A 14,422-nucleotide genomic window follows, 5' to 3' on the forward strand; every position below is an offset into this window, starting at 1 on the left:
AGAGGTGAGACCTATCTCAGATCAACTTCCTTTAAAATATCTGTATTTCAAGTAATTTTCAGTGCAACGATTGCAGCCGCCACTGCAGCCATAGACGCCATTATGTGGAAATTTTAATTTATAAAATTAGCGGAAGCGAAGAATTCACCCCCCTAAATTATAATAAACAATTTTTCCACAGACGACAAACGAGGCAGCAGAAGATGTAGTTTTCAGATTTTCATTTCCAGTTCAACGGCCGAGATCCAGAGCCATGACTTGGACTACAATGCATTATAAAAAAGTGGTAAGAAATAATCCTCTAGCACGTGTGTCGGCAAATGCAAATTATAATCAGAGATCTCATGCTTGAGCAGAAAAGTTTAGCCAAGGCAAAAATATAAAAAAAGAAGTTTATTTCATTTTTCAACTCAAATGCAATGTGTTTCAGTATCAGTGTTGTACAGTTATTAACGTGATTAATAATTTTTCTCAGGATTAACTTTTATTAAACAACCAATTTTATAGCAGTTATTGCTTCTTTCATCACTGGAAATGTGAAAAAAATGCATACTCTCACCATGGTTCAAAGACAGCATTAAATGGTAGTTACCCCAATAACAGACTGTAAAAGTTAGATGAATGCAAGGGCATGCTGCATCCTATAGAACCATGCATAGCATGAGTAATGCACTTTAGGATCCAGACCAGCATTTCGGTTGTGGACAACTTCACTTATTCATTTTAAGAATAATATACAACAGTATACAATCTTTAAATTTAGAGAACAGCATGCATCATTATTTGATCCTTTCTTGTTAGACATTGCACATTATCAGTGTATTCAAGTTAATGCAATGTTCCTTACTAAGATAGTGGTTTATTAAAGACCTCTAAATAACACAATTCTAACTTGAAACATGTAAGGAGCTTTTTAAATATCTTACATGAATGTAATACTAATGGCGAATAAATTTTATTTAGTATCAGTTGCATGTAAAATATTTGTTAGTTATTTTTAAAATCTGTAGATCACATTGTTGTTATCTTCCTGTTGATGTTAACAGTTTATAAAGATGATCTACTTTAAAAAATGATAATAAAGATGTGAGCTGACTCTGTTTCCATGAACAGCTATAAATTAGACACTAGACACACACGAACATATAGCACAAAGATTGGGTGAATGATATGAGCAGCTCAAAAATTCTTATATGGAATGAAAGTAATCGCAACAGAGTTTTCATTTTGTTTATGAATTTGTTCTCATTGTCTACCAGCATCTTCATGTCAATAGATTTCGGTTAATATTTTTATGCCTACATGATTTTACCCTCTCTATGCTAGACTAAGAGACAGTCTAAGGTCCAAGCGACGCAAACTGCATGATGAGGTGCCTAGCTGAAAGGGGTGGCCAAATACAATAGTTTTATGCAGCACATGCCACAATCAGCAAGTCAACTAACATGGGTTAAAGTGCACAAGGAAAGAGGTGTCATGGAGATTGGGGGGTGGGGGTAGTGGGATGAAGTTGCCAAATGAGACGTCAGTTATGTTCTTGAACCGTCGGCCGGTGTGGCCGAGTGGTTCTAGGCGCTTCAGTCTGGGAACCGCGCGACCGCTATGATCGCAGGTTCGAATCCTGCCTCGGGCATGGATGTGTGTGATGTACTTAGGTTAGTTAGTTTTTAGTAGTTCTAAGTTCTAGGGGACTGATGACCTCAGATGTTAAGTCCCATAGTGCTCAGAGTCATTTGAACCATTGTTCTTGAACCTATGTCATGTTAAGCCATGAACAGTGGAGGTTGTTGTGTTATTAATTAGATATACACACACTCTAGTCCATTTTCATATAACAAAAAGTTATTAATGAGAAATATTACGTGGGTTTAGAAGTACTGTAGCACTGATTTTGGTACATCTTGTAGATTATAAGCAGTTGTCTTGAGACGTGGGGCCTACACACCGCATTGCATTTATAGAAAAAAAGCTCATATCATATGCACGTGATGTAAATGAATGGATGTATATAAAGTAGAGTATTTTTTTGGAATTCAGAACAGCGAAATGAACATCCATGTGAAGAAGAAAAGAGCTAATATAAGCTTAACTGAACACAAATGAACACGCACGTTCAGAAATACAGGGCACTCTGTTTTATATTTTTCCTTGTAGCAATATTCACCTAGTATTGTAGAAGCTGCGTATGATCTTGTATAGGACTATAATATTTGTTTCAATACTGTGACCAAAAGGCATAACTCTACATATTAGTGTAATAAAACCTTATTTTTTTCTGCAGTACCCTGATATTTGGTACTTGCTTGCAGAAACCCCCCAGCAGAAACAACCAGCTCAAATCGTAGCATTATTTATTGTCACAACTCTACCGACACTGGTTGTTGTTGTCTGTGAGATGTGTGTAACATACAGCATACGTATGGTGCGACACAACTGTGTAGAAGAGAGTCCAATGAACTCATGACCCACTAGTCTATAGTCTCTGGAATGTTGCAGTATATGCGAGGAGAGACGTACCAAAGCGAAGGTGGTTGTCAATGAGTTGTATGAGAAACATCAGTATTGACAACTTGTAGATATAGAAATTTTTTTTCCAATGTTTGAAATAAAATGTAACATTCAGATTGGCATCATAGTTTCTCCTACAAATTGTATAATGTTACATAAGTGGCACTGCAGATGGACTAAGCACTGTGAAGATTATGCTTTATCTCATAGAGCTCGCTTTCGTGGAAACAGAAATCTGAACTCGAGCGTTGTTTGTGAAACATCTTCGTCTGACTGTGATCCAAAGCTATTGCGTAAACTGCGTTATCGCCGGTAACTAAATCGTGTTTGTAAATATAAAGAGTACTAGCTATGTAAAGGTGCACGGAACACAAATTAACGCGTCTCTTCGCGCACTGGAATGCTGCACTGAATAAACTATAACATTAGTGTGGCTTTGCAAAGGCTTCGGACAATGGTATCCATTTGTTGTGGGCGTAACTTGCAGTTTGCTTCACGTTCACGGTGCTTATTTGCATTAAGCGGCGACAGACTACCTAACTTATATCGTCGGCACTCAGTTAAAATTGCCAGGTAAAGAAAAGACACAGTGGATCATAAAACTTCATTGTAGCAATAGATTAACTTTCTTGATAACAAATCTGTGCTCCTTTTAGACATGAAACACTGAATGCTCTTGTCAGGTATTTCATAATCAGTAACTACTGCCGTTTTAATAAGTCTCATAACAGTTCAAGTGGCAACTATCATAGTGTCGTGTTGAACGTGCCCAAAGCCACTTTCAGTTCTGCGCCACCCTCCAGTAATTGTAAGGTTTAAGTAACAAGTTATTCTTACCGTTGACATGATAAATTATACAAAGAACAATGCACACCGACACATTAACACCTTTGACTAGTCTCTCTGTACTCAGCTAATTGAAAATAAGAAGTTTCCATAACGCACTAAATAAAAATGTTGCTTACCCAAGAATCACAATTAATAACCATCTCAAGGTACATAGAGGCACGTAGCAAGGAGACTAAATTTTTCGACTTATACAGAGTGATGAGAAATAAGGTAGGCATTTGATTCATATCAACTCATTTTAGTAACTGTTGTGAGGTATTGACGATAATGGAAAGTGTTTGTAATGCATATTTTGATTCACTTCTAAAATATGGAATAATATTCTGGGGCAACTGATGGCCCAGAGTACTTTTACAATACAAAGGAGAGCTGTTAGAAATACATTGTCACAATATGCATAAGATGTCTGATGGCATAAAGGATGTAATACTGTGTACATGATGACTAGGCAGGTAAATAAACAAACAAATTAAATATTGCTGTAGTTACTGATACCCAAACCCATTTATGACAGAATCAGCTCCCAGAATCACAATTAAAGCTATTACACTGAAATTACCATGAAATAAGTACTTATTCTGCATATAGCCCATTAATAAATTTTCCCTCTTTGCCATTATTTCTCAGTAGTTTTATTTTGATAATATGTTTACGTTTTGTTACTTAGAGACTTACTTACACATATTTGCATCTTCTAATAATCTTGGATTACTTACTAGGTGTATTTCAAATTTTTATTGAACTTAACAATTACCGGTCACCACATAAGTGATGTCTGGTGCTACAGTGACCACCATCTGGGAAACATCATGCCCGGAATAAATTTTCACCTTATGGCGGAGTGTGCACTGATATGAAATTTCCTAGCAGATTAAAACTGTGTACCAGACTGCAAAACTGGGTTCTCTGCCTTTTTTTTTGGGCAAGAGCTCACGATCCACCCTTGCAATTTTTCTGTCACCAGTACTTCTTCGCTTGCCTTCCAAGAGATGCAAAAGTACCTAGTGGCATTGCCATTCCTGGAAGAAAGGATATTGCAGAGTTGTGTTCTGGGGGATTGTTTCTGGAATGAGTTTTCAAATTCAGCAAAGTGTGCACTGATCGGCATGTCTAAGCCATGTTTCCGCAATATCCTGTCATCCAGGAGTGAGTCTTGCAAGGTAAGCAGGAGACATAGCTCCTGAGTTGTGCTTGACTAGCTCAGTCAGTGGAGCACTTGCATGCAAAAGCCAGTGTGTCCGAGTCCTGGTCTCGCACACAGTTTAATATGCCTGTAAGTTTTGTCATGTCTAGTTTAAATGCTAAGTAATGGACTGAAATAAGTGAAAATTTCAGTGCTAGCCAGCAGTAAATATTACACATACTAATGAGTCATATATTACTCATTTATTCATTTCAAATCCTGAATATAGTCTACAGTTAATATGTGTCATGAACAAATAAGACAGGTTAACAGACATTTAAAAGAAAAAAAAAAAAAAAAAAAAGAGATCTTGTGAAAGTAAAGAACCCGTTGGCGAATGTAAATAGTCGATGGAAAATTAATAATTTCTAATGAGTAATGTTAGATTATGTTGTCTAAATTACTGTGTGGGTTAAGGACAAAAGTGCTTACTGTTCATGACACTAATATGCACGCAAACAAAGTTGGCACTCGGCGTGTTGGTTGATGGGAACGACGGTAAATGGGAAATGCCTTTGCGATCATTCCCATCAGCCATTGTGCCAAGTGTCAACTTTGTTTGTGAGTGCAGTAACTGCCCCAAAACAGAAAAAAATAGGTAATAAGAATCATGTTACTGCAGATAATACAGATCTTCAGATTTAACAACTGGAGGAAATTGGTACTATTGGTTTGGATATTCATCCAAAATGTGTATGGATTTTTCTATTAGGAACTGCGTAAGTAAGAATTGAACACTTCTGATTATTTGACACCATTTAATGAAACTTGGCTATTGTATCATACATACAGTACTCTTGTGGACAGTGAATCTTTACATGTTGCACTTACAAATGAGATGTAAATAATCATGTTCTATTATGATTTGCAGAACTTATGTATAAGTAACTTCTTGTCACCAACACAAATAAATTTTAAATTTATGTTTAAAACTCTGGAATGAAGTTTCAACAGAGAGAGAGAGAGAGAGAGAGAGAGAGAGAGAGGGGGGGGGGGGGGGGGGAAGAGAGGGAATTTACATTATCTGAGATCTTTTTAAGAAAATAATGTAATTGGGAAAGCTTTTCACTGGCATCCTGAATTGGTATATCTTCTTAACAGGAAATGCAATTATTTGGCTCTCTACTGTAGTAAAACTTAACTTAAAGTGGAATAAAGGGGTAGTTGGCGAGGGGAGTTAAATATGACATCCCGTAACGCTAGCTGCTAACTATGTAGGCTCCTGTTTTTAAGCTACATAAATAACCAACTATAGCTGTTAATGAGCCTCTTAAGATGTATAAGGTTTGACAATGCTACAGATGTACTAATAAAAGGCCTGAAGTTACCCATACCACCCACAGGGAAACCAATATTTGAACAAGCTCTCTGGCAAGTGATTTACCTTGTGTTCCAACAAAAACCCTAACAAATTAGTCACTTACTGCATCAAAAATCTTTTTATGTTCATAAGAGCACCAAATTACAATGGAGACAACTTATTGATAAGTGATAAAGGTACTCATTAGATCAAACTTTGTGCTGGGAAGGGTCTCTCACTATCTTGAACTCTAGTCAGAGTTGATTCTATATTCGGCATAGATTTATTTCCTGTCATTTTGTGAAATATTCTGCTGAGACAGTGGAACCATCATCAGTAAAAGTTTTCTGTAACAAGAGTTGCTGACTGGCTGTTAGAAAGACTTCTTGGGAGTGCTTTCATATTTGCTCAAGTACATTTACTCTTCATTGCTTTCCAAGGAAGGAAGATTAGGGTTTAATGCCATGTCAGGTTTGTTCAAGATACATAATAAAGATCAGCTCCAAGTGTAATATTGTGCATACAATCATCTTAAACTATAAACAGGGAAAGCATAAAGATAAACATTCTCTGCAGTCTCGCAAAATTAATTTCTGTATTGAGTTTGTGTCCTTGTCAAAAACCTGAAGTGAAACTTTCTTTTCACATGTAAATCATTTTTGACACTCTAGTCATAGTCATAAAGTAGGATAGTAAGAATATTCAGAAACTAAAAATACATTTGCATTAATGTGGTGAGAAGGAAAGTTCTTTTTAAATAGGGCTCCAGTTATACTAAACTTAATAGACATTATCCTTCAAAATCAGTCTGTGTACTTGCATATTGTGAAATATGTGGCACTGGATGGACTATAAATGGGTTAGTCACAATTTTTTCAGAGTAGTAAATTATGTAATAATAATGTAAGACCGTAATTTGCACTGATTGAAGAAAATTAATAGAACATCACAAACACAAATAACATCCAGCTATCATTCATTATAGTGGTTAATAAATCAGTTCACCACAGTTATATATCTTAGGGCAAACAGAAGAATGATTGTTGAAGTGCTCTGCTCCCACCACTCCCCCCCCCCCCCCCCTCCCCCACTTCTTCCCTGTGTATATCACAAGGAACACAAATACATCACTAGAAACCCAGACAAGCTGTTCCAGTAGTTACACCGGCTCTTTCACAATGAGGATTTTAAATCAAGTGACACAGTATGTGTAGACAGAAAGAGTCCTGATGAGTATTTGTTAATCACTAAATTGTGTAACAGAATATGAAATACAGCATATGATTGTTTTCTTTCAAAACACAGCAGTGTAGAGTAAATTATACCAAAATATGACGTAAATATATGACTGGAAATGTAAATGTAAAACTTAGAACTCATCCTTCTAAGTGCAGTCTACTTGTAATCTCTCTCTCTCTGGATTTCTTCCAGTGAACCCTTTTTCACACTGCCTTGACCAAAATGCTTCCAACACAACACATCTGTGACTTGTCTCCTTTAATCCAAAAGCATTTAGAGAAACAATTGATACACCTCACACACTTTTATGATTTCAAGCATCTTTCTGTAATATATTTTCCTTCTTATTACTTCTTACTTTTAGACAAATCATTTCAGAATATTTTTGACCATTTTTTCCCTTATTTTCAAGTTTTGTTCACAAAGCATGACCTTATTGACGTCTCACATCCTTTACTAGCATCTGCTGTTCTCAAAATAGTATTAACCTAGTACTTTATTTGTAGGAACTATTTTTGACAGTTACATATCACACCAATATAATTTTTTATGTGCAAAATACCTCTGCACTGGAAAAAGAAACTTTTTGATACTTAATTTGTCTTTCTGATGTCTGCTGTTCTCAAAAAGTGCTAAATTTAGTACTTTCTTTGAAGGAAGCCCATCTGGCAACTAAATATCTCATCAATGTAACTTTTCTTGTGCACAAAATAGCTAGTGTTTGTGAAGAGATGACCTTTTTAACACTTCATTTACACAGTTAGTAGAAGCTATTCAAGAAATATTTCAATTCTCCCTCAAATCATTAATTAAGATAGATTACTTTCAAGCAATTAAATATTTTTTGCAAACATTGGCCTCAGGCTGGTTAGTTTTATACTCTGTCTGCTGATTTTCCATTTTTTGTTTCGCTCTGAAAATTTGGACAAAAACGCATTGTGTAATTTCTAGGAAGTCATGTTTACACTTCATTCAGACATTTACCCAAAAATGATTCTTCCATTTTACAGCAAGGGTTGAGTTAGAATAATGTTGATACTGTTGCATCCACACTGACACTAACATTGTGTTAACCGAAAAAAGCCTTTAAATTTTTTCTTTGCAATTCCAGTAAACTAAATAGTTTACTTTTCCCATTCCTTTGTGGTTTATCCTATGTTGCAGCTCCTTTATTAGGGCAGCTTGTCTTCTCAATGTAAAAACATTCAAATCAAATAATGGAAACTCCAGGTAGGAATATCAACAATGTAGGAAAATGTACATTGCTACTTACCATAAAGAAGACACATCAAGTTGCAGACAGGCATGATTAAAAGATACTCGCATGTAGCTTTCAGCCGCAGCCTTCATCAGTAAAGAGAGGACACACACACACACACACACACACACACACACACACACACACACACACACACACACACACACAAGCAAGCACACCACACCTCACACACACATGACTGCCAACTCCAGCATCTTGGGCCAGAATACCATTCCCCGGCCCAAGGTACTGGAGTTGGCACTCATGTGTGCGTGAGGTGTGCTTGCTTTGTGTGTGTGTGTGTGTGTGTGTGTGTGTGTGTGTTTACTGATGAAGGCTGCGGCTGAAAGCTACATGTGAGTGTCTTTTAACCATGCCTGCCTGCAACTTGAAGAGTCTTCTTTATGGTAAGTAGCAATCTATTGTCTCCTACATTGTTTATAAGCATGTTCAAAATGACTGGACACTGACATAACTACATAGGTTTCTGTGGCCAGTGTCATGAAGATTAAAATTCTTCTGGGTGTCATACCACGTCATTGCATAAAATATTTTAATTGTAAACTTAAAATCAACATTTCGACTGTGTTACAATGGCCGTCCTCAGGGCAAGACTGATGTTGGTGGAGCAAAGATGGCTATATTTATTACAGACAATTGGTGATACTATGTCATATTTTTGAAACTTTATGGAATCAAAAATATAATGGACTAGACACACCAGAAAGGGGGAGGGTAGGAAAGAAGCTATTCATGGGCTAGCCAGTTTGTCAGTGAAACAGGCTGCTGATCAGCACATAGCTTATGGTGGGCATGTTTTCTTTTGTGTGTGTGTGTGTGTGTGTGTGTGTGTGTGTGTGTGTGTGTGTGTGTGTGTGTAAAAAAGCAGTGAAAGTTCCCCTATAGCTGTTTGTTTAGGCTGCCATGTCTGTGCCCAGTGAGGCTACTTCCCCGTGACTGCTCATGGTGTGATAGCTGGCACCCAGGATGCCCTAAGTTTGTAGCCTTTCTCTCTAGTGATGTTGTCAGGCTGCTTAATAGTTTCACTTGTCTGTGTGCTGGCGAAAGAGGCGCGGATGTGGCAGTGCAAGATTTGAGAGGTGATTGAAATTATTAAGCAGCCTGACAACATCAGTAGAGAGGACACCTACAAATCCTGGGTGCAAGCTATCTCAGTCCAACAGGCCACGAAGAGTCACAAGGCAGAAGCCTCACCGGGCATGGGTGTGACTTTCTAAACAAACAGTTACAGAGGATTTGTCAGTGCAGTTCTGCACACGCTAGGAGATAAACGCATTCACCAGAAGTGAAGAGCTAATTTGCAGACTATCGCCAGTCACAGGCAAGATGGCTAGCCCATGTGTAGCTTCTTTCCTACCTTCCCCTATCCATCACGACTAGCCTATTATATGTTAGGGCTCATAAGTTTTCGAAAGTATGACATATTGACACCAGTTGTCTGCAGTACATAGAGCCACCTTTTCTCCACCTAAACCAGTATTGCACTGAGCAAGCCCATTGTAATACAATCATAATTTTGGTTTTAAGTTTATGATTAAAATATTTTACACAATGATGTGATATGACACCCAGAAGAATTTTAATCTTCATGACTGGGCACTCTTTACTATACAAATATTCTCTCTCATTCTTGTGTGCTGTGGAAGATTTATCCATCAACTTGCATAAGGGTCATTCCACGTGAAGTGTCCTAGGGCTCCCAGCTCGACCGTCTTCAATTTTGATAATATTTGTACAGGATGTACCTGAGGGCCCTGCATGAACTTACGCAAAGTTTCAGGCTCACCTTTAACTTGGTTGAGGTGCTAGAGCCATTTTCATTAAGACCACTTTTACAGAGACCGAAAAGTCATGAAGAAATCATCAAGTTTGGCATTCCACTGTTCCTGATGCAAAAGAGCTAGACTCTTGCTTCTGGATATAGCGGTTCAACTTTGTGTGCTCTATACACAAATGTTGCAAATAGAGTTCAGAAATAATGCATTTGGCATAATCTCAGTTCAAAGTGGGCAACAAATCACGTCACGAGACATTTGCCCCATAGTTTAGCAAGGCATAAGTAGGGGAGAAAGTGCGCTATGGACCTGATCTTTTACCAAACTACCGTACTGTCTGTCTGGGTGTTTAGTATATCACAAATTTTGGCCTGACTTGTGTGTTTAATTACTGTGCTACCATCCTGTAAATTTGCTAAAAAACATGAATGTATCAAAATATTCGAAGTCATGTATCTCAAAATGGACACCTACCACATTACATTCATTAACACCATTCAGCGGAGCACATTTCATTCTATTAGAAAAACTTATTTTCATTTTGGTGTCTCTTTGGGTAAGGGGCAAAAATTTATTTATTTATTTATTTTATTTATTGATTTATTTAACCTGGCAAGATTAGGGCCATCAGGCCCTCTCTTACATCTATGTCGCCTAAAATTGAGAGTTTTGTTGATTATGTCTTCATTGTTTAAATATTCATTTTGCCTGTTTATTCAGTGATTTTAAACCTGTTTGTGACAGGTTCATTGCTAAATTTAACCCTTTAACTGTACTGGAGAGTGCTACATAATTTTTGAGAAGCTGAATGCTTATTAATTTTATTTCTTTTATTTATTTAGGACTCGACAGTTTGATTTTAGTGTCTGAAGCATATCAAGTTGTTGCTAAAATGGAAGAACAAGATCAAGTTAATGTATGCAGTTTTGGAAATACTGATTCCCCATGCCATTTAACAACATACAGTGCCTTAAAAGGACTGAAAGTTGTAAAGCAACTTTCCTTAGAAGAACAAGAATTACTTACTAGACGGGGTGGTTTACACTCTACTGAAAATACTCAACTATGCTTCCATCATGAAGCGTTACTCCTAAAAAGATTTGAATTTTTGCAAAGATCATGCTGCAACCCATTTGGCAAGAAAAACCACACTGCACGAAAAAGCTTGTGCTCAATCAACATAGAAACAGCTGACCTACTAAAAAGGATAACCATGTCTGATATTAAACCAGGCCAAAAAATGTGCCCTTCCTGTAGAAAAGAATTTGACGTACTGAAATATTAACAAATGGACGTTACAAATCAGTCAGATGAAGATGATGAGACTAATGTTGGTCACAATTTGAATACAAGCTTAACATCTGTTGGAATATCACCATTAAAGTTTCATCGAATTGGTGCAAGGGATACAAAAGGATATGCAAAGCACAAAATACATCAAGTTGAAGGTGCAATTATTAAGAAAATTGTAAAAGTGGGAGGACTTGACCCCAGTGAAATGGAGCAACCATCCACAAGCAAGCAATGCCTGACTTGTTCAGATTACATTGAGCTGATCCAAGAATTGAAAGAAAAATTACATATATCAAATAATAACGAGAAAATTCAAATTTTGACCTTAGTTCCCCAAAGCTGGTCTATCAAAAAGACAATGGAAGAATTTAGTGTTTCAGAAAGAATGGTAAGGAAGGCTAGAGAGTTAAAAGCTGAACAGGGAATATTGGCACAGCCCAAAGGTAAATGTGGGAAAGTGCTTTCTGAGGATGTGAAGGCAAGAGTCATAGAACATTTTTATGATGAAGAGTTTAGTTGGATTTGCCCAGGAAAAAAGGACTGTATTACTGTTCAGATAGATGGAGGAAAGGTTAAAAAAACAGAAATACTTATTACTAAGCAACTTAAAAGAAATGTTTGTTGCGTACCGCTATAAAAATTGACCGGAAATTGGATTTTCCAAATTTTGTGAATTAAGGCCAAAGTGGTGTGTGACTGTAGGCACAGCTGGTTCACATTCAGTTTGTGTCTGCACAATACATCAAAATGTGAAACTAATGTTGGCACATAGCCCAATAAAAGAAGATTACAAAATTTTACTGAGCAAAATTGTCTGTAATTTGGAAACAAAGGATTGCATGCTTCATCGCTATGAAGTATGTCCAGGAACAGAAGCTCTAAGTGAATATTTGGAAAGCACTTTTGCAGATGTTGATCCTGAGGATACAATTCAGTTCAAACAATGGACTCACACTGATAGAGATACGCTTGAAACCAGAGAAATGACAGCTGAAGAATTCATTGAACTATTAGTTACAAAACTGTTGGTCCTTTCTACTCACCATTACATTGCAAAGCATCAGAACAAGCATTTGCAGTTCACTAAAGAAGGTCTCAAACCAGGCGAATTGATTATATTAATGGATTTCGCAGAAAATTTGTCCTTTATTGTCCAAGATGCAGTACAGGGATTCCATTGAGAAAATCGTCAAGCTACAATACATCCATTTGTCATTTACTACAAAGGTAATGAAGACCTAAAGAGTGTCAGCTACTGCATAATCAGTGATTGCCTCCGACATGACACAGTTGCAGTGCATGTGTTTTTAACATACTTGATCAAATCCCTTTAATGCATTTTTAAAGAAATTAAGCATATTCATTACATTAGCGACGGTTCTGCAGCACAGTACAAAAAATTTAAGAACTTCCTAAATCTTTGCCATCATCAAAAAGATTTTGGCATTATTGCAGAATGGAATTTTTTCGGAACAAGCCATAGGAAATCACCACGTGACGGAATTGGGGGCGTTTAGCAGCAAGAGATAGCCTTCAATGCCCAATTGACAACCAAATCTTAACACCAACTGATCTGTTTGAATATTGCAAAAAAAAAGTTCATGGCATTGAGTTTATCTATATTAAAAAAGAAATTATTGAAGATGCAAAATTTCTCTGCCTCGTGATGACTGGGTGTTGTGTGATGTCCTTAGGTTAGTTAGGTTTAAGTAGTTCTAAGTTCTAGGGGACTGATGACCATAGATGTTAAGTCCCATAGTGCTCAGAGCCATTTTTGAAGATGCAAAAATTGATCAAGAGATAAGTTTTGAGGATGGATGTACAGTGTCTGGTACAAGAGACCATCACCATTTTGTGCCAATTGATGAAAAGCGACTTAGGATTCACATAGTATCAAATGATACATTGTCCTTTATAGCAAATGTTAACCGACATGCTAAAGTTGCTACTAAACATGTTACCATTAATGAACTACAGTCTGGCCAGTATGTTGCTTGCGTTTATGATGGAAAATGGTGGATAGGAAATATCTGTGAAGTTTCATGTGAAGAAAAAGATGCCTTGATTAATTTCATGCATCCTCATGGAGCTCCTCAATCATTTCATTGGCCTATTAGAAGAGACATATGCTAGATCCCAGAACAACAGATAATTGCAGTCATACCAGTCCCAGGTGCTTCAATGATGGGATGGCAATACAATTTGCCAGAAGCAATAGTTTTGAACATCAGCAAAAAGTTAAAACATTTAACTATTGAACAATTCTGTATTACAGCTTGGGAACCACAGAGAGACCCAAAAAAGGCTTTGGAACCTGCTAGATACCCACATTCAGACTTTGGAACGTGCTAGATATTTACATTCCTGCTTGGGAACTTGCTAGACACCCACTTTCAGGCTTGGGAACCTGCAGTAAAGAAACCCACCCATGGCTGACCTTGCATAGCTATCAGGCGTGACCCCTTGGTGATGGGGTCACCAGTCTTGAGATTGGTAGTGGCATAGCTACCATGGACCAACGTAAGGAATTTCTGAATTACCAAAAAAGTCAATAGTTTAGGCAAATTTTCTGCACCTTACCCAAAGAGACACCAAAATGAAAATAAGTTATTCTAATAGAATGAAATGTGCTCTGTTGAATGGTGTTAATGATTGTAATGTGGTATGTGTCCCTTTTGAGATAAATAACTTCGAACACGGGTATATTTTGATACATTCATGTTTTTTGCAAATTTACAGAATGGTAGCACAGTAATTAAACACACAAGCCAGGCCAAAATTTGTGATATACTAAACACCCAGACAGACAGTAGTTTGGCTAAAGACCAGGTCCATTGTGCACTTTCTCCACTACTTATACCTCATTAAACTATGGGGCAAATTTCTCATGACATGATTTGTTGCCCACTTTGAACTGAGATTATGCCAAATACATTGCTTTCTGAACTCTGCTTGCAACATTTGTGTGTAGAGCACACAAAGTTACCCAGAAACAA

At 37.1% G+C, this 14,422-nt stretch overlaps 1 protein-coding gene across 1 annotated transcript in view; it reads left to right on the forward strand.

The window, feature by feature from the left end:
- Positions 1-2,617: 2,617 nt before the first annotated feature.
- The window catches only part of LOC124619714 (L-2-hydroxyglutarate dehydrogenase, mitochondrial), a 98,901-nt gene continuing 87,096 nt past the window's right edge, over positions 2,618-14,422 (forward strand). The window contains exon 1 of the mRNA XM_047146274.1: positions 2,618-3,081. Within this exon, the coding sequence (XP_047002230.1) occupies positions 2,963-3,081 (119 nt within the window). The 5' untranslated portion in view covers positions 2,618-2,962. The remainder of the gene's footprint in view (positions 3,082-14,422) is intronic.

Source organism: Schistocerca americana, chromosome 6, assembly GCF_021461395.2.
Source record: "Schistocerca americana isolate TAMUIC-IGC-003095 chromosome 6, iqSchAmer2.1, whole genome shotgun sequence".
NCBI classification, from domain to species: Eukaryota; Metazoa; Arthropoda; class Insecta; order Orthoptera; family Acrididae; genus Schistocerca; species Schistocerca americana.